Here is a 25,517-nt window from a genome sequence, read left to right on the forward strand (position 1 = left end):
TAAAATGGCAGGACATCTTTTTTTGTTTCTATTTGGTTTTTATGGAGCTGGAGGAACAAAGAGATCCATGAATCTGGCTTCATCAGACCCCCTAACCAGCCTTTGTTTTTGAAGAACTACATTCGGGACATCAGTCAAGTGACTAGTCGGCAGATTCCGCAGCCAACAAACCAAACAGCGCGCAACTTGGTTCGATGGAAAGCCCCCCCTGTGGGATGGACAAAAATGAACGTGGATGCAGCATCAAGGTCTAATCAGTGTTCGGCGTCCTGTGGTGGTCTTCTTCGAGATGCCCAAGGCTCTTGGGTGGGTGGATTTACGTATTTGATTGGTAATTGTGATACTGTAACTGCTGAGCTGTGGGCTATTTTAAAAGGTCTTAATACTGCGTGGGAGTTGAGAGCTAACAAGATAATTGTGGAAAGTGATTCGCTACAGGCTATTCATCTTCTGACAGGGCAAGGGAGTATCAGTTACACTCAGGCTCTGGTTGAAGAGATCCAGAAATGGAATGAGAGGAATTGGCAAATTGTTTATCAACATGTGCTTAGAGAAGGAAATTCTTGTGCTGACTGGTTGGCCAAATCTGCCTTTCAGTCCCACAACCATTTTGTTTTATTGTCTAGTATGCCATCTGGGATGGAGACTTTGTTCCACGCTGATGCTACTAATATGTAGCTTTTTGTTTTTCTGTTTTTGGGCTTAGGCCCCTTCTATCTACTAAAAAAGGATGCATTCACTCAAAAAGCATTCGCTGGTGAGAACAGCCCACGTGCTTTCCATGGTGACAACAGCCCACATGCTTCAGCCCACGTCCATGCATATGGGTCTGGGTAACAGAAAATCCTTGCCTTTCGATGAGAACAACACATAAGCACATGGTATAAAGAATGAAATTTCGCCAGCATAAACTAGTTTCCTCCATCGATAAAAAAAAATTTCTCAGAATCTTGATTTTCAGAAATATAATTTTCATATTTAGTTTATGATAATATTCAAAAATTAAAAATTTTAAAAAATTCAGTTTTTCGAGCATCCTAAAAAAAAGCTTTATACCAAACGCCTTAGGGTTTCTAACTTATCGTTTTGTTGGAAAAGTTTTCAATTTACGTAGAGAGAAAATAATGGGGCCCATGATTTAAAAAAAAAAAAAAAAAAAAAAGCAAAACACGACTAGCAACAGGGGAAAAGTTTTCCCCAATTCTAATTGTCCTATTCTGAGAGTAAAATATCACGTCTTCTTAGTATTTCTAGAGAGATATATTTTTTTTTTCGAATAGAAAATATTATTATTTTCTCTGATATTTAAAAAGGTTATAATTCTTTCCATTTAGTAATTTTTTTTTTTACTATTGTCTACGATTTTTTCCTTATCATGTCGATGGTTTTTACATTAAATTTTGTGTGTTAATTCTTATTTTTCTAAAACTATATTAGACTGTTTTCATATCTCTATAATAACCATAGTTGTAAAATCCGGTCCGACTCGGAACCTGGCGAACCGGTCATCAAACCGATTCGGGTTAAGTATTAGACCGGTCACGTATCGATCCGGTCAAACCCGGTAAAAATTCGGATAAAACCGGTTAAACTCGATGACCCAGTGACCCGGTCGGGTCATGCATTTAAAAAAAAAAAAAAATTGTTTCATCTTGTTAAAAAAAATGTAGAACTCATTTTAAAACTTTTTGTAATTTTATTTGTTAGTATACTCTTCTACAATGGCCTCAAATTTTAGCTTCTAAAACTAAAGCAATTTGCGGAATAATAAATTAAGAGAATGTGACATATGTCATTTTAATGTAGTTGAATTTGAAAAATATGAGTTCAATGTCATTGAGAGGTATGTTTATAAAGATTCTGAGTTACAATTTAAATTGACATAGTAATAGCATTCATTTTTTTTATTTATGCTTCTTGTTTTTGAGTTTATTTAATGAACCTTGTTTAATTAATTTTAGATATAGAAGAATATAATTCAATTTATATGTTCATATATCTATATATATCCGGGTCAATCGATCCGACCAATGACCCAATATAACCCAGTACCCCGACCGAGTCGATGCCCGATCGGGTTTAATATCACTGATAATAACTAATAATGTATGTGAGAGTAACTTTTGAAATATGACCCTAACAATATATACTATAACAGTAGTTTTTGAAGTATCAGAAGTTTGATTACGAAAGTTTATCGTTTATATATAAGGACCATGAAGTGAAAAGGTGACTAAACTTTTTGAGGAAAAGCTCAAAATAGGTAAAGAGGTTTGTTGACATTGACCCAAAAAAAAAATTTCTTAAAATCTTCATTTTTCTAAACTTTGTAAGATGCAAATTTCTTAGTTAAACTTTTATAATTAAGTTTTTTAATAATTTTTAATTACTGATATACCAATTCATTTAACGTTGCTTAATACCATGTTGATTTTTTTTGTTAAAGCAAAACTTACTGAACGGTTAATTTAGAACTTCCTATGTTTTTCTTTGCCAACAATAATTTGCCCTCGATTCTGTCCATGAAAAACTGTAATGGTGAGATTTCACTTAATGACATAATACTTGTAGAATTTAAAACTATATTACTTAGAATGAGGGGGAAAAATGATTAAATTGAAATATTTTAAAACATATTGTATATGTGATTCTTATATCTTCCCTTAATGTTTTTGATTTTAATTTAGTTATTCCTTTTTTATTCGCTTTCTACAGTTTTTTATTTTGGTTTTTGGTTTTTATAATAAAATTAGGGGAATAACATGAATAAAAATGATCACATCTCAATTTTATTTTATTTTTGGTGAGGCACATCTCAAATTCTATTTGTAATATCAGATAACAAATAATGCAGTCATACTGAAAAATATTCATGACATAGAACATTTTGCAATATGTAAGATGAAAAAACAAAGTGAGGAAAAATATAGACAACACATATACATATATATATATATATATATACACACACACATATATATATATATATATATATATATATATATATATATATATATATAGTTTAACCTTTAAAATATACAACAACCTCTTCTTTCAATTCTAAAAAAAATTATAATCCAAGAAAATAGAAAACTAGAATAAGAAAAGAAAAGGGTTAAAACAACGTAGAGAAAACTTACTAATCTGTTTGATTGTATTCTATGTTTTTTTTTCTTCTTAAAACTATTTTGTAAAATAGTTAATGTATTTTTTTTAAGTTAAAAAACAAAACATAAAACAAAAACAACTCATACATGTTCTCTAATTTGATTCTAAAAACAATTATAATTTTTAGAATTACTTTTACAAAACAAATCTTATCAAATAAGTTTTTTATTTTTTTTCCTGAAAATCTAAAACCTCTTTTTAAAAACAATATTCAAACATGCCTTTAATCAGTCATGCCTATTCCGTTTCCTTGATCAACAACTGCAATTCTCAACATTATTTGGCAAACTACCTGTCAAATGCTTAATAATTATGAATAACTAGTAGACTAATTATAACAATATAAAAGAAAAAGATTTATCTTTTCTTATGTCACGTAAGACAAGATTCCCTGCCATAAATACAATTTTTAATGTGGGATCCGCTTGTGTCATGTGACATAAGAAAAGATAACTCCAAAAAAAGGACAAAATCCTTTCAATTTCTAAAACCCAATATTAAATAAAGAGATACGTTATTTTACTTATCTCTTTTTTATACCTATCATGTTTATTAATCTCTAATATCGTTATATCAAAATCTCAATATAAGAGGAAAATGATAAATATTAGTTGAGATTCTAATCTAACAATGTTAGAAAATGATAGATAAGATAGGCATGAAAAAGAAATAAGTAAAATAATTTATCCCATAAATAAAAAGTAAAAGCATTCGTATTTAAAAAAATTAATATTTTTTCTATAAAATAATCAAGTTATTTAATAATTTTAAAAACTGCATCATCAAATATTACTTTCTAAATCATGAAAAAAATGGTATAATCTAGGACCATGTAAAATGTTGGTGGTCCCTCTCCCAAACAGAATTTTTTCTTCCCCATTTTATCTATATTTTTTTCCATTTCCCTTTTTACCCTCTCCATTTGTGAGAAGGAAGCACCTAGTTTTGGTGCTCCCACACCATAGAAAATTTATTGAAAAATCTAATATACTACGGGTGTAGGTACAATAGACGAATAGGAATACACCACATCAATTGCTATTGTACTGAAGAGAGAAAAAAAAAATTGTATACTTTATATTATATATTACCGGTAATATACAGTATAAAGCAATGTTATTAAAACCGGTTCGGTCATTGACTCGATCGAGGTACTGGGCCACTGGGACACTGGTTCAACCACATGACCCGGTAATTATATGCAATTTTAAAATTTATATTAAAAAATTATAAACATACTTAAATATCTAATAAAAAATGGATAAAAATTTTAAACATTTTAATATAAAAAATAATAAATCACTTATTATTATCCAATAAAAGATCAAACAAAAATATAATGATCGTGATACGGGGCTTTAGGTTCAGAAAATGACATCTCTAGCCTATGATGCACGGACACTGACACGGGACACGACACGCCGACACGTTAATTCTAAAAAAGACATATTTCGACACGTTGGGACACGTTTTGATATTAAATAATATTTTTAATATATATAATATAATTTATATCTAATAAATATAACAGTCCATAATAAGTCATATAACCAATCAAATATTCAAATTTCATAACATAAATATAAACAAAAATAATTTTTCGTACCTTGTTAATTTTTCATGTCAAATTTCATAACAGAAAAAAATTGATTTATAATGTTATCAAAAAAAAAAATTGATTTATAAATGATTTTTTTATTTTTAGTTAATAAAAAAAAACGTGTTCGAGCGTTGACCACGTGTCAGAAAAAGTTGACTGTGTGTCAAAAAAGCGTGTCGGAGCGTGTCAGAGAGTTGACCAAGTGTCCCAAAATATTGACCGCTTGTCGGACGCGTGTCGGAACGTGTCGGAGCGTGTCAGTGCCGGACACGTGTCCGACACGCATAATTTTAGAAAATCAACGAGTCCGTGCTTTAAAGTCTCTAACTATAAATTAATTCAAAATTTTATGCATAATATATAATTGAGATAATATTAGTGTTGTAGGTAATAGGGGTGTTCGCGGTCTGGATTGGATCGGTGTTGGAAATAAAACTTATCCGATCCAATCCCTTCGGTTTGATGATATAATCATCCATTCGGTTTGGATTTTTTTTCAAATCCGATCCGATGCAATCCAATTTTTTTCGGTTTCGATTAGATCGGTTTTCGGTTTTTAAAAATCCTAAAATTTATTTCATGATTATTGTGCAAATAACATCTTTTGTATATATTGGCTTTGTAATTTTTTTTTTTTTTAAATACAAAAGCATTAGTAAACTATAATATAGTTTTTTTTTTATTAGGCAATGAGATATGAAGCTCTACAAAGATAAAATTTTGTTGATGAGATGTGACTAGATTTTTTCTTGGGTTTAGTTAATGGGTTAATGAATCTTGAGTTTAGAAATTTTTAGGCAATGATTAGAGAAAGACCCAAGTAGGTAGAGGAGAATTAATATATTGGATCGGTTTGGATTGGATCGGTTTTCATCAACCCATCCAAAAATTGATCCAATCCAATTAAAATTTGAGAGTTTTTTTTCGGTTTTCGGTTTATTCGGGTATCGGTTTTTCGGTTCGGTCACCGCAGTTTAAATCGGTTTGGATCAGTTGACGAACACCCCTAGTAGGTACGTAACTTATGTAAGTCAATAAGCAAAAAAATATTCAAATATGTCTATTACATTTTTTTTAAAATTTGGAAAAAAAAAATTTGAACCGGGCCAGGTCACCGGTTAACCAACCGGGTCATCGATTTTTATGAAAACCGGCTAGGTTGGACCGGGTCCGATCGGTTTTGATACATAGCCGATCCGTTGCTTCAACCAGACCAGTTTATTGGTTCCCGGATCGACCCGACCGAGTCGGTCCAATTTTAATAACACTAATAACAACATCGCACCTGAATCTGGATCCTCTAATGTGAAAAATCACATGACCATGTCATGTGGAATTCATAACCATACAAAGGTAGATCAATAGTAATAAAGGAGGAGAGAGAAAATATATTAAAATAGGTAGTTACAAAATCATAACCGTTGATTTACTTTTGTATGGTTGTGATCTTCTCACATTACCATGTCATGTTTTTTTTACATTAGAGGATCTATTTCCATCGGACCTAGTTTTCGATAGGACGGTTGTAAAAAAAAAATGCGCTCCGCTACCATACTGCAATCTGTACCTCAAGACTGCACTTAATATCATCTTCAAGGTGAATATTTTTGCTGCTACCATTCCACGGCGACTCCCTTTTAAATTAAAATTATAGATTATGTATCCCCATAGTTATAAAAATTTTTCTCTCCTCAATAAACATATCAATACTGATATTGTGTTTTAATTGGGCGTAAATATTACCTTAATATATTAAAATTTTCGCTATTCAAGCTGAAGCCTGGAATGAAAGGGACTGTGCTTGATTGAGGATAAACATTAAACATGCACAATTCAACTCATAAAATTCTCAAATCTTAGCACACATGCAGTTCCAAACCAATTTCCATATCCTTCTATAAGCTTCTTATGATATTAATTATCATGGGCACTGGGGTGATAAACGAGTCTGGAGCCTTTGGCTCGGCTCGTGAAGGCCTGAGCTTAAATGTCTAAAATTGATTGTTGGTACCAGGCTTGAACTTGTATAAAAGTTCGTTTAGTAAAAAGACCTCAGGCTTCAATTCAAAAGCTCGGCCTTAAAGCCTCTCAGGCTGGCCTAATATATTATTTTATTTTTTTATATTTTTTATATTACTTGTAATAGCCATATCTTTCTCCTCAATCTATTTTATCCCATTTTATTGGTTAAACAGACTTTTTGAATGATTTTGTTCTATATTATGCTGTTTGGATATACATTGAATTTATGAATATTTATAGAATTAATGGTGTTGTTGATTGTATATTCTGTTTGGATAAATTTTTGTTGTCTTATTGTTTTTAAACAGGCTAATAGGCTAAATCAGGCTTTTATTTTTTGTAAATAAGTCAGGCCACAGGCTGACAATTATATTTATAACAGGTAACAGGCTTGGTCAGGCTAACACATTCAAACACAGGCTTAGCCTTTAAAGACCAAAGCTCAGCTCGGCTCGGTCCGTTAACACCCCTAGTTACATGCCTAATATTGGTTGTTGGAATCAGGTTTGAACTTGTATAAAAGCTCATTTAGTAAAAAGGCCTCAGGCTCCAATTCAAAAGCTCGGCCTTGGAGCCTCTCACACTGGCTTAGTATAATAATTTTTATTTATATTTATATTTTTTATATTATTTGTAGTAGCCCTCTCTCTCCTCTCAATCCATTTCACCCCTATTTTATTAGTTAAACAGACTTTTTGAATGATTTTGTTCTATATTATGTTGTTTGGATATACATTGAATTTATGAATATTTATGGAATTAATGATGTTGTTGATTGTATATTCTGTTTGGATAAATTTTTGTTATCTTATTTTTTTTTTTTGATAACATATCTTATTTTTTTTAACAGGCTAAAAAGCTAAATCAGACTTTTATATATTGTGAATGAGGCAGACCACATGCTGATAATTATATTTCATAACAAGTAACAGACTTAGCAAGGCCGACACATTTAAACACAGATTTAACTTTTAAGACCAAAGTTCGGTCGTGCATGTCCCGTTAACAACCCTAATGGGCACCCATTCTTTTGTTCTCTTAGTTTTACACTTTTATATGTACCTGGCTTCTATCCTTCCTTCTCATTCATATATTTCGTTACTAGTACTCTCTATGTCTCTCTCTTGCTTCCCAAAATTCTGTCTGTAACACTTCCTTCTCTCTCTCACCCCTTTCCTTGATAAAAAAACTCTTTTTTGGTGTCAAGCTAATGGCTTCTGAGCCCTTATGTGTTCGAAAGGGTGGTGAGAAACGCAGACATGCTTCTGTTCTTGCCCTTTGTCTCTGGCTTCTCAAATGCTTTCCCAAGGAGTGATAACGAAGACCCAGATCAGCAAAGTGAGAGTACTGAAAATGCACAGCGTCAAAGTGTCATTTTTATAAACCCCTTCACTCAAGGCATGATGGTCATTGATGGCTGGTCAAGCATGGAGACTCTGTTTCGTGTGCTGGTTTGCATTGGAAAGGAAGGGTTTTTCAAGGAATGCATAGATGCCATGCCAAGTGTTGAGGTTGGAGAAGGTGAAGATGGGGTGTGTGTTATTTGTTTGGAGGAGTGAGAGGTTGCCAAAGTGATGCCTTGGCCCTTGTTACCATAAATTCCATCCCGGTTGTATAGAGAAGTGGTTGGGTATTAATGGGTCTTGCCCTGTTTGCAGGTATGAGATGTAGGGCTGTGCAAAAAGACTGTTCACTTGCCCTGCCTTTGATCCGACCTTGACCCGACTCATAAATACCCATATTTTTTGAACTGGTTTAAATACTGACCCACTTTTATTTGGGTCAGTTTTAGACCTGACTCGTTTTAATATTGACCCACTGACCCAAAACTTGACTCATACCCATTATGTGAAAAAAAAATCGCAATTACATTAAAAAAAAAGTTTTAAAGTAAAACAATTAAGTCAAAATTTTTTATGGAAAATATTTTCATAAAAATTTTACAGATTTCAAATTTCTGCGAAAGTTTTCAACGGAAATATTTCCGTCATCAAAAAATTTTGACGGCAAAAAATTTCATCAAAATTCTTTACAGATTTCAAATTTTGGCGAAAGTTTTTGACGGAAACATTTTCGTCATCAAAAAATTTTGACGGCAAAAAATATCGACGGCAAAAAATCTCATCAAAATTCTTTACAGATTTTAAATTTCGGCGAAAGTTTTCGACGGAAATATTTTCGTCATCAAAAAATTTTGACGGCAAAAAATTTCATCAAAATTCTTTACAGATTTCAAATTTTGGCGAAAGTTTTCGACGGAAATATTTTCGTCATCAAAAAATTTTAACGGCAAAAAATATCAACGGCAAAAAATTTCATCAAAATTCGTTACAGATTTCAAATTTCGGCGAAAGTTTTCGACAGAAATATTTTCGTCATCAAAAAATTTTGACGGCAAAAAATTTCAACAAAATTCTTTACAAATTTCAAATTTCGGCGAAAGTTTTCGAAGAAAAAATTTCGTTAAATTTTTTGACAAAAAAAAAATTTTCGTCGAAATTTTTAGCGAAACATATTTCCATCGAAAATTTTCAACTAAATATTTTCGTCAAGTTTTTTGATAAAAAATTTTCAACGAAACACATTTCTATAAAAAAATTCCGTAAATTTTTTTGACAAAAAAAACATTTTGACGAAAAAAATATTCTGTCAAAATTCTTTAGAGAATCTAAATTTCGTCGAAAGTTTCAAATGAAACATTTCCCTCGAAATAATTTTCGTCAAAATTTTCGTTAGAACACATTCCCATCGAAATTTTGAACGAAAAACATTCCGTTAAATTTTTTGACAAAATTCTTTTTTCGTTTAAAACATTTGATGGAAGAAATCATTTTCGTCAAAACTGTTGACGGAAACTAAATTTCAATAGAAAAAAAAAAAATTTGTACAAATTTCGACGAAAAAATAATTTTGTGACGAAATTTTCGTCTTTTGCAACGTAAAAATTTCGACAAAATTTTGTGAGAAAACCAAGTCAAAAACGTGTCAGGTCAGATTTGACCCAGTTCAGAAACCAAGTCAGGTCAGATCCAAACTGGTTCTGAACTAGTTCAACAAAATCCAATCCAAGTCAGACCTGACTTGGATCAAATTAAAGCGGGGTGGGTCAAAATACCTGACCTATAAAAACCAAGTTGGGTCGAGTCGGACAAAAACCTGACCCGACCTGACCCATGCACAGCCCTAATGAGATGCCTGTTGATGTGAGCAAAAAGGGAGATGAAGAAGGGGAGAAAGGAGGATGAGGATCGTAAGAGAGGTTGAGGCTAGTTGTTATTACACTAATCAAGCTCCTTCTGGTGATTACAGTGATTATTCATCAAGTCCAAGAGTTGGTGATGCTGAGGGGGAAAGTTGAGAAAATGGTGCAAGAATTTTTTTTTTAAGGTTGTAGTGATGAATCTGTATAGGCAAAAATGTACACAAGTTTTATCCTATGTTTTGGGAAGAAATAAGTTAAATGATATTCTCTTATGTCACAATTTATTTTTCTAATGCTTACAGTTCAAAGTCGGAATTCTAGTCCATTCTGATTCTATCATCCAAAATGTAATAATTGGGGAGAGACTTGACAAGGTTTTGTTATAGGATTTTATTAATCTCCTTCCACGTAAGATAGTTATCTTATATAGTAGAGAGAAAATAGGTGGGTCCCACCATTACAAAAAAAAAAAAAAATGGAGTGCGAAAATCGAAGTGAGAGAAAATGAGATAAGTTACCTCATGTCAAAGGAGAGTAATATTTCCCTTTGTTATATAATAATAAATTTGAATGACTCTAGAGGCAAAGAGAGGTATTAGGTCCACTCAATTAGGCTCCTAGGTGCTTTTCAGACACCTTTCGCACTGTTGGGAATTGGAAGGTTTATTTTGGGATCGAGTTATTTTTTTTTAACCCGATAATCTCTTGAATTTTTTTTTATTTTTTTCATTACTATCAATGATGAATTGATGATATATTATTATATTACTTAATAAATTCGATATACTAGGCGTTAATAACTAATTTATTAAATCAAGTGTTAATAGGGGTGTTCATAAACCGATCCAAACCGATTCAAACCGCAAAAACCGAACCGAAAAACCGAAAACCGAAATAACCGAAATCCGAAAAACCAAAAACCGAAAAAAACCAAAAAAAATTACTGGATTGGATCGGTTTTCGGTTTTGATATGGAAAACCGATCCAATCCAAACCGATCCAAACTTTTTTTTACCAAATTATACCTATTACCTATCCCAAATAATAGCCGGTCCAAAGTTTTAAACCCACCCGTGCGTTAGCCCGTCAGTTTTAAACCCACCCAAAGTTCTAAACCTAATCCATCCAAACTCACTCTTGCCGTCCTCTCACTCTCAGTCTCTCACTCTTCTCAGTCACTCACGCTCTGGCACCAGTAGCATATCTCTTTCTTCTCAAAAATCAACATTTGTCTCTTCTGTGAAACCTCCAAATAAGCATATAACAAAGGTTAGAACTTAGAACTTAGATACAGGGGGATGAAGCAGTTTAATTCACGATCCTTGGGTAGCTAGATACTAGGTTAGAACTTAGAACTATCTGGCCTTGGGAACATGTAATTCTTTCACCTTGTGCTATCCAAATGCATGCTATTTTTTATCATTTCACCTTTGGATCTATGTGTAAGAGTTAAGATGTTTTGGACTGATTGATCCTACCTGCCATAAAATCCGTACACCAACTTTTGATATCCACAAAATTGGAAGCAAGATACTACTGAATGCCATTGGTATATTCACTATTCTGATCAACGTGTAGATCTTATAATGATGTCAGATGATTAATTTTGGGACGAACTCTGGTCTCTTTGAGCCTTTAACTGATGTACAAGACATGTGAACCAATTCTGATCAACGTTTGAAATGTTGAAACATCGTCATTTTTTTAAAAATAATTCTTTTAAGTTTTGTTTTTTTGGCTTTTCAAAAAACCGAAAACCGATCCAATCCAAACCGAAAAAAATTGGATCGGATTTGAGAAAAAATTCAAACCGATCGGATGATGTAATGACCAAACCGAAGGAATTGGATCGGATGGTTTTTTGCTTTAAAACCGATCCAATCCAGACCGCGAACACCCCTAAGTGTTAATATGATAGTGTAAATTTCATATTGATAAAACAATAAAATTAAAGTTTAATAATTTTCTAGTTAAATTAGGTAGTTAACTAATTATTTATCAAACATGTTTAATCAGTAAAACCACATTTAAATTCATAGTTTTAAGACAATTGATAAATTTCCATCCGTAAAGAGTCTTTTTTTAATCATTTCCCTTAAAGTTTTTATTTGACATTTAAATCAGAAATTGAGTCCGAGAATCTTGATCACTTTAACCTTCCAAGCATCAGAAGGGTAGCCACTGGGTTTATGCTTGGTGACTCCAAGAAAGTTGAGCCATCCACTATCTTCATCCATTCACATCGTAAGCACTTTAGTGCTTGTCATCAAGCGAATGAAGCCTCGCACGATATTGATGCATAATTATTACATTTTTCTTGCAGAATTTTCTAAAAAATATTCCTCACAGTTTGTTTTGCCATGCACCCCAAGGAAATATGCAGTTGACTTGTACCTTGCAATTGGTGTAGGCATTATTCCATATCTTTTGAATATCGCTTGAATATCAATCAGGTGTCATGTGTTTTTCAGTTCAAGCATCCCTTTTGAAGTATGTAAAGCTATCTTAGTCTTAGAAGCAGTATTAGTCATTATTAAATTGGAACTTAGGGATAGAAATATAATTGTTCCTTCAACTATATTTTTTGATCAAGTGATTTGTTGGGCCCATCACTTTCGATTATTCTGTGGCTTATAATCCGCTTAGAATCCACTATGACTGTTATGCAGTGATATCTTGCATCGATATTGACATAGAACACGACACGATATTTTAACACATTAATTTTAAAAAATGATATAATTTGACACGTTAGGAAATATTTTGATATAGTTTGACATGTTAGGAAATATTTTGATATTAAATAATATTTTTAATATATATAATATAATTTATATTTAATATATATGATAGTCCATAATAAGTCATATAACTAATTAAATATTCAAATTTCATAACATAAATATAAAGTAAAAATAATAGAACATTCATAGAGTGAAGAGTGTAGACTACTCACAAGTTCAATTATTTTCATCTCCAATTTCAATTTATATAAATCTTATGCTTATATAAGTAAAGAGAAAGTTTTATTTCTAATAAAGCAAAATTAAGTTTCAGAAACAAAATTTAATGCAAAAACAAAGGACCATTCATGTATATCAGTTCTAAGGCATTTAGAAAAGAGGCTAGGAAATAAGGGAAGGTACATTTGAAAGCACCAGTTATAATCCAAGGGTCTATCTTTTATCATGTTATAGGAGAATTATTTCTCCTATTACACACACAAGAAGTGATGACTCTCATCTTCCATTAAAAAATAAAAAATAAAAATTGTTGCACACATTTCAATGTCTCACTAATAAGAGAAAGAATTCTCCTATAACATGAGAATTATTTCCCCCATAATCTAATACGTATATTTCTCTACTGTACAGAAATAACTCAACATATTTATTTATTTATTTAAGAGGAAAGATATTCTTACTACTAAAATTTTTTACTACCAACTTACTATCTATCTAATCACCATTGGATCAATATTTTTTCTTTTTTCAAAAACTTTTTAGCATTCTCTCCTTAATTTAATGGTGATGAGATAAGTAGTAAATTAATAGTAAAAAAATTTGGTAGTAAGAATATCCTTCCTTTGTTTAATACCTTAGAGGCAGCTTAGAAAAAACAGTTGGCAAGAAAACATTACTTGAGTATCCTGCCAGTTCTGTCTTCTGTACAAAGGTATGGCCTTTCTAGAACAAGAGAAGGACAAGAGGCTCTTGAGAAGGTAACCAAGTTTCAGGAATACACAAATTTTTCACTTATCAGCATTGATTCCGAAAATCCGGACCTTGTGCATATGGCGGAACTTAGCAACAACCAGCACAATCACTGCAACGGTGTTGAAGAAAATTAATTGAAACTTGTTGATCCTAATCTCAGAATTCTTTCAGTGAAACCCATGACTAAAACAGCATTTAAACACACACTCACAAAAAAATTAACAGCAAAAGTGGAAGAAAAATAAAGACAAAGCACAATAAAAGTTTCAATCTTGTTCAACAGAATCACAACACTAACCTTGCAAGTTCTAAAAGCAAGCATGCCCTCGTTACCAACTTCAAATAGAAGAAAAAAAAGGTATGAAAGAGAGAGATCAGATCAGATGAGAGAGAAAGAGTGATCAGAGAGAGAGAGATCAGAACACTTACCAGTTACCAGCGACGGCAGACGACAAGATGGCAGACGGCGGCGAAGGCAGGCGACGGCGAAGGAGGAAGAAAGAAAGCAGCCCGCGAACGAAATGGGTCTGAAGTTTTTTTTTTATTATTAAATGTTTTTTAATTTTTTTAAAATTATAATTTTATTAATACATTTTAATTTTTTAAAAATTTATTTTTTTACAAAAATGTCATTTGATCAAGTCGCATACGGTCAAATTTGCATGATGAAATAGTCAACGTGTCCCAAAAATTTGATTGCACGTCAAACACGTGTCGAAATATGTCGGAGTCGAACACTTGTCCGACACGTAATTTTAAAAGAAATTAGCATGTCGGTGCTTTGTAGATGCAAGGATTGTCTTGAATTCATGGACATAGCCCTATAGGGTTTATTCTTTTTTACTTAAGGGCATGTTTGGTACATAGTATATAATAAAATTTAATAGTATAAGACATGATTAAATTTTAATATTATTCAGCGTGTGACATAGTATTGTATAAAATAATACATTGTATAAGATAATAACATCCAGTATTTGATAATACACTATATAATATTAGATAGGATATACATAAATACTTTTGAAAAAACACCTTTTAATAAAAAAATTATATAATTCTTCCAAATAGGTGATATGATATTAATTTTTATACAAATCTATTGATCAGTGTGTCCAAAAAATATATTAATTTTTATAAAAATAAAAATCTCCAATATTTTAAAAAAAATTATATTGAAACATTATTTTTTTATTTTAATATATTAATATTAAAATAACATATTAATTCTTGAGAATTGCACTGGTTAATACATCAACCCCTTATCAGGTCTATTCCACCCCAAGGTCTGACTAAGTTATACATCATTTTGATGTATAAAGGAATCCTACTGTATAACCTTATACTATACAATGATCACACCAAATAACTAAAAATATCATAATGTATAGTATAAGGTTATACTATCAAGCCTTATACATCACATCAAACAGGCCCTAAAACTCAATTGAGCTCAATGTATGAGAAGAGCCTACAAAATTTAAGGTTAGGGTTTCTTAGCACTCATATATAATCACACTTTTTAGCCGCCAACCTCTAATGTTGCTGCATTAGCTGGGTAAGATCAATTCTAATAGCGAGAGTTTCACACACTAGCTCTGTCACCCCATGGGAATAGTCTCAAAGAAAGGGTGAAAACGGGCTTTGCTTTATCCCGAAAAGCTCAAACTTATGCGAAAAAATGTCATATTGACTTGCCTCGTTAGCATAGTACGAGTCTAATTGTTAGCCTAGTTTGAATCATTTATAAAATAAAAACAAATGGTCTAGCCTGACCCGTTAGCCTGTTAATTTTTAACTTCCAAGCATAATATGAATTAACTTCATAAAATACTCAAATTATGTTGTTAAAACAAATACCACAATTTCAACATTCAAACAAAACCATAAATCACAACAACAACTTATCACAATATGCATTTAAGTCACTTTCAGAAGAAAAATGTCTAAACTAAATAATATATATTTTATCAGATCCAACAAATCAATCCATATTATGTAAATTAAAATAACTGCATGAATCCAACAAATGTATCATAATGCTTGTAGTAGTAAAAAATTTCTCATCATCTTTTCTATCCTGCAAATACAATTTCAAGGTTACATAAGTTGGCAAACAATTTATAAATGTAGAAAATAAAAAACAAGATTAAAGAAAAAAAAGATTCAAAAACAAAAAAAATCTTTTTATACCTTTTATTTTTTCTTCAAGCCATATTTATTACGTAGCCAATCTCCACCATATATTAAAGCTTGGATGGTATCTTCAGCCAAGCTAGAACGATAAGCATTAATAACTCCTCCTCCACCACTAAATGTTGATTCTGATACTACTATAGAGATTGGTACAGATCTTGTGTCACTCCCAAAGGTAGTATTGGTGGGGGATCGAACTTAGGTCCTTCCACCATCTACTCAGCTCACATGCACCAACTGAATTATCATCATTTGGTATTATTATGAATAATATTATTTTATTTTATTTAAAATAAATAATATGATATATGTTGGCTTGTAAGTTTATAGGCCCAGAATGTAAAAAAAAAAAAAAAAAGCCGATGGACTGCTTTATAATTAGGTTTTTTTGAAAATTTGGATCTATTTTATTAAACTATATGTAATAGACCGAACTTAACATGATATAAACTAGACCATAGAATCTTATAGGCCGGGCCGGCTCCCTTACACCCTTATCTGGAAGGTCTGCCATAAGTCAACTTCAACTAGGTGATTATTCGTGTTAGGACATTAATCAAGCCAATTTGTGAAGCCATGTCTGCACAAAGTAATTATCTTAAATCTGCTTTATAAGAAGTAACTTTATATTAAACTAAAACAATGATAATATAATACATTCCAAATCACAATAGTCTGAGTGCTTCCGCAAATCGCTTACAAGCACATCCTCTTTCAAGTCAAACACTAGTTTGAATGTGTATTTGATAAAAAAAAATTGCGTTAACTTTTTATTATTATTATTATCAATTGCATTATTTTTAACATAGCACAATGGGTTTTTGATTGAGCCTACCCCACTTAGTTGAAGTTTGATTTTTGTTGTTGATTGCAGCTAACGGATCCCTGCATGTGCCTTCACAACTACAATGTAATAATTGTATAACTTGGCAGGTGTTTGCTTCATGTTGAAGTCACATGCCATTGTCTCTTGCCTACACAATGGGAGGGGCACTTGTAACCAATCGAAATTTATAACCCTTGCTTCTAATAAGAATGGAAAGGAAATAGATACGGATTAGTTTTTATATTAAACAGGCCTAAATTGTTTTTCAAATATAAAAAAATCTAAACTTGGCTTGTTACTTATTTCTTTTAAGGTCTGACATGATCTTTTTAAAAGTCAGCTTAGTCTAAAAGTCCAATAAGATCTATTTTGCATTAAGGTTAATAAGCTAACAGAACTACTTCTAAATGGTTAATAAGACAAATGACCAATGAACTAGTCTTTCGTCAGGATCGTGTATAGTATAATGCGATACAACTCATAACTTCAGCCATACATATCAACAACAAAAATGAAGTAGGATCCTTTGATATCGGTATCAAACATCTGAGAGTCGTTAGATCAAAAAAGATCAATGGTGTCACATGCTTATAAATCAGAGTCATTGATCTTTTTTGATCTAACGGCTCTCAGATAAGGTGTCAAATTTTAAATTTGACACCGGTGTCAAAGAATCCTACCTCCAAGAAAATATATCAGAAAGTAGATTGTATTGTACAATAGGATGATACGATATATATCGTATATCATATGATATAAAAATTAAATAAAAATTTACATTTTTAATATAAAAAATAAGAAATTTAATTTGTGATTTAAATTAAAAAATATAAAAAAATTATTGTTGATAAGGAAGAGAAAATATGGATATGATTTATAATTTAAACACAAAAATCAATTTGCAAAATTTGTATTAATAAAGAAAATAATTAAATAAAAAATCTAAATTTATTCAATTTTCAGAATAAAAAAATAAATCAATGAAAACAATTGATTCAAATTAAAGCAACAGAAAGTTGAATAAACAAAAAATAGAAAAATGTCATTTCAAAATTTCTTTACTAACTTTGCATTAGTCTTACGAAGTCGAAAAGTTTTTAGTAATATTTTTCTTTTTCTTTTTACCATTCAGAGGTTAAAAGCTTTTGGCGAATCCAGCCAAAACCATTCAGTATTTTTTTAGAATTTGAATTTATTTTATAAATTTTTAAATTATTTTCTTTTAAATAAATAAGCATATTAAGCCTTTTAAATAGAGCAAATAAATTAGAATATTAAGCCTTTTAAATAGAGCAAATAAGTCTGTCTTGTCTGTCTCTCTATATATATAAAAGAATAATAAATCTTATACTAAATCTTAATTGTTGATTTTTGTGTATCTCGCAGTTATAATTTATTGTGTAATATTAATTAATTAATTAATTATTAATTCTCAATAAATATAATCTTTAGATACACATAAATAAACCGTTATAACTGTCACACTGGCAAAAATGTTAAATTTATTATCAAATTTTTTATTTTAACACCGGTGTCAAATAATCATGTTGATATATGTATGTATATATAAGTTTACTCATTAAGCCTAAAAAACTTATTTTAAAGATCTAAAGTCTGACCCATTTAATTATATTGACTTTTAAAAAAAAAACTAACCTAATTATTTTGTTAAACAGATTAGGTCAAGCCAGATTTTAAAATAGTCTAATTCCATACCTAATATCTAGCAACCAAATGAATTATATGAGGTCCTCTAGGAGAATAGAAACCCAATTTTGCATATAATTACAAAAACGCATAAAGCATTGATTTGCAAGTAAAGGAAGGACACGATTCATTTACCTATGTGGGCTATACAAATTTTCGGTTTTCTCTTTGCTAGTGATACCAATCAATTGAAGTAAAATTCAAAATCAATCAAAATCCAAAACCATTTTTTTTCTCATCATTATTCATTCTTTATTTTTTGGTGTTAACAACGATGTTATGGATGTGATATTCTTCTGCATCTTTGGATTTTTGAGATAATGCTAGTAGAGTTTTTCTTACCGTGGAAGATGATAGTGATCTCGTGCAAGCTTTTCTAGTGCATAAATATTTAACTTCCCACAGATTTTACAAGTAAAAGTTATTAAGATTAATATGCCCTACCTATCAGTCTCTTGGTATGTTTTCATGTTGGTAAAAATTGGTTCAAAACAGAATCATGCTTGGTTTGATGTCACCAACTCATGCTAGTAGGGTCTTGTGAAGCCTCAAAAGGAGAATAAATTAAACAAGTGGTTGCCCAGTATAAAGTTGTTACAGTAAAAACAAGATTAAAAGGAGATGTGCCATACGTGTATTATACCTTTTATTGACCAGGATATACACTCAATTGTTCTTTCTTTTCATTATAAAAATATACATAGTTTATAAACAGATTTTCTCATGAGAATGATTTTGTTGCATATGTTAATATAACCAGAAACCATCTTCATTGTCCCCAAAAGCTAGAAGTGCAATTTAAATCTATTTCTTTGGAACTTGAGTCAATGTCTCTCTGATAGTGGCTGTTCAAGTCAAGCATTTCTGACAATTCAGATTTCCTCAACTTGTTGCAAAATCTCTTTCCAGATGGTTGATCAACGCAGCCACCATCAGAATCTGCCCTTATCTTTCTCCCACTTTCTACATCACTTGTATCTCCCTTGAATGCTTTATCTTCTGGGTGAGTGACCATTAATGGCAATTCAAATGAAATACTATTAGACTTTTGTAGGTTCTCTGCCTCATCCATGTGCCTCTTTTCTTCTTTTGACCCAGAGCTTTCAGATGATGTCAAAGAACTTTCCAGTGAGCACATAGTTCCTCTATTTTGTTTCCTCTCCCCACAGTTTAAACTGAACCCTCTTGTTTCTGTTAGTTCTGAAATTGGAGAACTTGGGCAGGCATTGTTGATTATTGAAACTAGCTGAGAAAGTTCAGCTTTTGCAAGTTCTACACCTCCTGTGGAAGAACTGTATCCTGCGAGTGTTTCCTGTGCCTTCATTAGTACTGATTGTAAGTACTTCCCTTGAGCTTCAATTCGGAGTTGCAAATGTTTCTGCACCTGAAATCATGATCCAAACTGATTTAACATGTCCTTATGCATTAACTTGAATTTAGATAGGAATAAGTTTAGATCATATGTGCTACCTCAATTTGTTCATTGAGTTTCTTTTGTACTTCCATTTGCATTTGGAGAGCCTGAGTAATCTTCAAGCTTCTGGTAAACACAAAAATTTGATCAATGAAATGTCTTGGCAATATCATTTACTTTCAACATCAACAAAAATATTTTAAATGTTTGCTCAATTTCGAACTATTACTCAGTCATCTTATTATGTGTCCCAACACTGATTTCTCTGCTGCAATGACCATCACTGCTCTTGATTTCTATGTAATCTGCACCAAACAAGAGCATCAAGATTATACCGAATGAGAAAACTAGTAATCATGCTATTACTGTTAAACCAGACATGTTATAAGTCACCTTCTTGTTTGTTGTCAGAGCAGGTTTCTAGTTGCTGGCTTTTCCCAAGTCTATATTTCTGTAAATGGCTCTTGAGGTGGTACAAAGTGAGTCCTGGAATCCCCATCACCCTCATAAGATTCTTTGGAGTTGCCTCTGCCACATGCAGTGTGTTAAAAAAAATACATTAATCAAGATACGATCTAAAGTCTAATATCAAAATAGTAAGGTCTTTTAAGCTTGCATTATATATACTCACTTTCTGCACCTCCAAGCTGATTAACTGCCTCGTTGAATCGTTGATGAAGCTCAGGAGTCCATTTCAGCCTAGGCTTGGCATCAGTGGACATAACCAAACGCATACTTTGATTTTGCACATTTTGCAGGTGATCCATTTGCTTTTTTTGGAAGAGTTACTGGTAATGGATTGAAACATAAATAAACTTTTGATGCTTTTAGCTATGCGTCAATATGTGGTAGCTATAGTTCTCTTTATAAATTTGAGTTGTTGTGCTACCTTGTGATCTCACTCCATATAAGGAAGCATGAGTGGGGTTATGTTGGCGGAATATATGCCATGAGCTGTGACTCTTCCTCTCTCATCCCCCATTTCATACCTACTTTTCCTTTTTTTTTATTTTTCCCCCTACTCTTTCTTCTTTGACTTGAAAGGGTCGAAGAGAATCTCTGATGTAGCAACAACAGAGAAAGGAAAACAGCTCAATTTTGAGTCTTAAAAGGAGAGAAAAGAAGAAAAGTGTATGGTTTGTTTTTTGTTTTTTTTATCTTGCTGTTTTCCCACTTCTCTATCTCTCTAAATATGATTCCCTACTGAATTGGGTAGGCCCACCATAATGAATAATGAGACCAACTTTCTTAATGCTGATAGAAACTTTAAGGTAAAAATAAATAAAAATGATGGGTATGCTATTATGGATATTTGCTTGTGGTTATTAAAAGTGATAACAAATTAATCAATCTTTGTTTCAAATTTCATTTCCCCTTTTTAACAACTTTAATTTTGGTTTTCTTTTATGAGAAGGTGTATGTAACGCGATTGGCAGATTCTTTTTGTTCCTTGTAGGGATGAAGGAATCAAAGAATCTAGGATTAGATTTTGGGCCCAGAGCCTACATGTTTTTCTATAAAGAAAGTGTGCTAGAAGAAAGAGAACTAATCAACCATATCAAGAGATAAAGTTGTTCCTCTTATCAAAACGACACTAATTAATTGTGTGTCCGCTCAAGACATCGAACAGGTCATGATTTCTTAGATTATCCTAACAAAGGAATTTCAACCCCCAAGTTCATAAAGGGACCATCCCCGCATTTCAGTCGTAACTAAGCACTAACACTATCAATCATTAAGGTGATGTGTATAAGCAAATAATGCAAAGTTGCATCCCATCAAGGGGGTTGAACTAAAACACGCTTAATATGAGAGGCTACGGTTAAAAAAATGGAATTGAATATGATACTAATAATATCCCCACAATGAGATTCCAAGAAATCACAAAATATGTGGCTATGCACTTTTCTTTGCAATATGAAAGCAATATACAGTGCTCACTCTGGACAAAAGTCTCGTAAAGAAATTATTCCAAAGGGAATTTTGCTTTAATGCTGTAATCTATATCCAAGCCGAGGAGAAGAAAAGAAATTTTCACCAAAAATAAAAGGAAAAGGGAAGGCTATAATGGCCAACAACAAATCTTAAAAAGCTAATTGGATCAATTCTCTCTTCAGATTTCTTGGGTTGCGGTCTAGAGTTTGATCACTAGAATCAAAATCCAATGATTGGTCTTCAAAACACTGCCATTTCAGCACCATGGAATTCCAGCTAGTGTGCTTGAACTGTTGAACAATTTCCCATGATTTTAAACTAATGAAAATCAAATACCCAATTTTTCTATTTTTATTTTTATTTTTTATAATGGAGCCATAAGAAGAGCTACACTTCCATTCAATAAATAAGCAGTGCCCTTATTATTCGACTACTAAAATTCAAACATACACTAATGAATATACTTACTTACAAGTTACAATTATCTCTTCATTACATGATTCTTTTAATAGCATATCAGAACAAGGTGGGTCCCGCAACAATTGCCTTGAAAATAAAATTACTTAGTGGCAGGCTTTGTTCACATTCAAAGAAAGGAATATTATTATTGACATGTATTTGTAGTATGTGGCCCAAATGTTTGAAAAACAAGAAAAGGAAGGGAGAGTTGTTGTAGTACCTTTCTCTTTAACAGCTGATGTACTTGAATTTCCTTTCTTACTTTAATATATTCCATAACAAGTAAAGGAGATTCCAGGATGATGCCAAAGGGACCCTGGTATTTTTATTAGATCAGTAGGAGAAGGTCCGGTGAATCAAAAGTCACTTAAGTAAAGTTGCCTCATCAATTATTATTCTTTTAATGGACCCATCAGGGGAGATCTCATAAATCCAAAAGCAAAGAAAGAAGATGAGAAGAATGTGGCCTCAGGAATCACAAAAGAGAAACAAAAGGAACTTGTCAACATCCCACCATAGAATAATTGAAGCTTATTGAAATTTAATATTATTTCAAATGTGATTACTTACACCAAATGTCGTAAGCAATATGTCACTAGGTAATTCTAGGATTTTCGGTAAGAGTAGAGTAAAGGTTGAAGCATTGTATTTTAATACAATTGTTAAATGGTTTTCTTGCAATCCCATGCTTAATTTGTAGCAGCAGAACACATGTTCGTGGAGACACTTTCCGGACAAATTAGCAAACTTGAGTATCGTTTATTACAACTATGACACCTATGAGGTGTCATAATTGTAATGGGGTATTATTTGTTTGGACTGTTTCTCTTTGACAATATTAGAATTCCAGTTATAAATGTGGAAAGGGAATCTTTTTGAAATTTTCAAACACTTGGTTTGGTGGTTTTAAATTTTATAATGTCGATGTGTGAAAACTAAATTGACACTTTGATGACACGAGTACAAATGAAAGAAACATCTAGGAGTGTAAATAAACGTAAAAGAAATAAAATAATAAAGGATGGTATGGGAAGAAACAAATAATCCAAATTATTGTTCTTTAAATTAAATGTAAATTTAAATCAAATAAAAGAGATGGATGACATACTTAACTAGAACTTCGTCTTTAGCCCTACAAAATACCCCTACAAAGACACAAAAATCTATACTTTGTATTTTGCAACACTTCGTTTTCTATCAGACCATTGATGAATAATGTTTTCGCCTTCCTGAAGACTGTAAAAGCTCTGTTTCACCTATATAAATTTTGAGCATAGGTGCAATTGGAGTCTAACTTCAGTTGAAATGGCCCACTAATCACACCATATAATTGAACCAGCTGGATAGCATAGAAGTGAACATTGTACCATCCAGTTATGAATTTATGATGCAAATATATCCAGATATGTTCATAAAAAAGAATAGCGGGTATAGTGGGTAACACATTGAAAAACACTCGAGTTGGCGTATTTTCATGTTTAGTTTTACTTAAGATTTTACACAAAAATAGCTTTTCAGCCAAAAGCACTTGGCATAAATTTAATTATAAGATTTTCCAAATATAAAATACGCTAATCTAAATCCACCAAGTTAAAATAAATTAAATTTCTTGGTTCAGAAAAACATTGAAATCCTATAATACATTTGCCTGAAGAGGATATGAAATTCTAATTTGTTCAATCGTCCAATGTCTCTCATGACCTGCTTGAAGAGACAAAGTATAACATACACGAATATTCTCGATCCCATATGACTAACAGATCTCTGATCTAAAGGCAAATTTGTTTCTCTGTAGCCCTCAGTTCTCCAAAGCACGGCCACGTTCCTTTTAAAAAAATTTGCGGGTAGAACACGTGTCCGATACGAACACACTTCGACACGTGTTTGATATGAGGTCAAAATTTGAGGATATATGGTCAACTCTCTGACACGTTCCGACACGTTTTTTGACACGCAGTCAACTTTTTCTGACACGCGTTCAATGTTGGAACACGCTCGGACACGTTTTTTTTTTTTTAAATCTTAATTTTATTTTGTTAACTAAATATAAAAGAAATAATTTGTAAATTAATTTTTTTCTCTTATGAAATTTGACATGAAAAATTAACAAAGTACGAAAAATTGTTTATATTTATATTTATGTTATGAAATTTAAATATTTGATTGGTTATATGACTTATTATGGACTCTTATATGTATTAAATATAAATTATATTATATATATTAAAATTTTTATTTAATATCAAAACGTGTCCCAACATTTTGAAATATGACATTTTTTAAAATTAACGTGTCAACGTATCGTGTCCGGTATCACGTGTCCGTGCACAATAGCCCCTCACTACATATGACTGAACCTAAAGCACATCATGCTTGTGGGTCTCTGTTGCACTGAGTGATTAAATTACATAATTCGAAGAGTACTGTAGCAGAAACTAAGTAAAAATCAATAATTATATATGTAAGCGCAAAAGACCAAAGAAAAAAATTAGCATATGAAGTAAAAAAAATAAAAATATTTTTTCTCTGATAAATATAAGTTTAGGAATGAATGCCGGTTCTTGACAATGCCATAAGTAAATAGATAATGAATTGAGGCAAGCATCAGCTAAGTTTTCCCTTCGTAATGGTATATAAGTAGGGGTGGCAAACGAGTTGGGGCCTTTCAGAGGTCTTTGGCTCGGCTCGTAAAGGTCTGAGCTCGTTTAATAAAAGTTCGTGTTGGAACCAAGCTTGGACTTGTATAAAAACTCGTTTAATAAAAAGGTCTTAGGCTCTAATTCAGAAGCTCAGCCTTAGAGCCTCCCAGGCTAGCCTAGTATATAAATATTTATTTATACTTTTTATACTACTTGTAATAACTCTCTCTCATCAATTTATTTCACCCAATTTTATTGTTTTAACAGACTTTTTGAATGATTTTGTTCTATATTATGCTATTTGGATATATATTGAATTTATGTATATTTATGGAATTACTAGTGCTGTTTTATATTATCCTTCATCCTCCTTCACACAAACAAACCCACAAAAACTCATTCGTTCCACTATGCACTGCTCGTTTGTGTCAATTTATTTTTTATTTTATTTATTTTATTTTTATTTTTGTTGGCACTTTTTTTATAATGGGATAAGATAATATAACATGTTATCTACCTTCTCTCACTTTAATTTTTTTTATTTATTGTAGACTTTGTAAATTATTGCTGCAAATTGGAAGCTAAGGTTTCTATCTGAAAATTGATTTTTTGTGGAATTCTGTTCTCTTATTT

General features: G+C 31.7%; 1 protein-coding gene and 2 pseudogenes across 1 annotated transcript; 2 read left to right on the plus strand and 1 right to left on the minus strand.

Annotated features, from left to right (window-relative positions):
- Nucleotides 1–225: 225 nt before the first annotated feature.
- Nucleotides 226–10,148, plus strand: LOC133313510 (uncharacterized; annotated as a pseudogene).
- Nucleotides 10,149–10,562: 414 nt separating this feature from the next.
- Nucleotides 10,563–13,842, plus strand: LOC133313511 (uncharacterized; annotated as a pseudogene).
- Nucleotides 13,843–19,061: 5,219 nt separating this feature from the next.
- On the minus strand, nt 19,062–20,905 carry LOC133313531 (myb family transcription factor PHL8-like). Its single transcript, XM_061514920.1, has 6 exons — nt 20,741–20,905; nt 20,483–20,639; nt 20,245–20,379; nt 20,081–20,156; nt 19,908–19,977; nt 19,062–19,821 (listed from the first exon to the last, which is right to left on the minus strand). Exons 2-6 carry the CDS (start codon nt 20,616–20,618, stop codon nt 19,207–19,209), a joined length of 1,032 nt encoding a protein of 343 aa, XP_061370904.1. The 5' UTR covers nt 20,619–20,639; nt 20,741–20,905; the 3' UTR covers nt 19,062–19,206.
- Between the last annotated feature and the right edge of the window lie 4,612 nt (nt 20,906–25,517).

This window comes from Gastrolobium bilobum, unplaced genomic scaffold (genome assembly GCF_033153095.1).
Source record: "Gastrolobium bilobum isolate Gb01-03AN ecotype WA unplaced genomic scaffold, APGP_CSIRO_Gbil_v1 utg20048, whole genome shotgun sequence".
Classification (NCBI taxonomy): Eukaryota; Viridiplantae; Streptophyta; class Magnoliopsida; order Fabales; family Fabaceae; genus Gastrolobium; species Gastrolobium bilobum.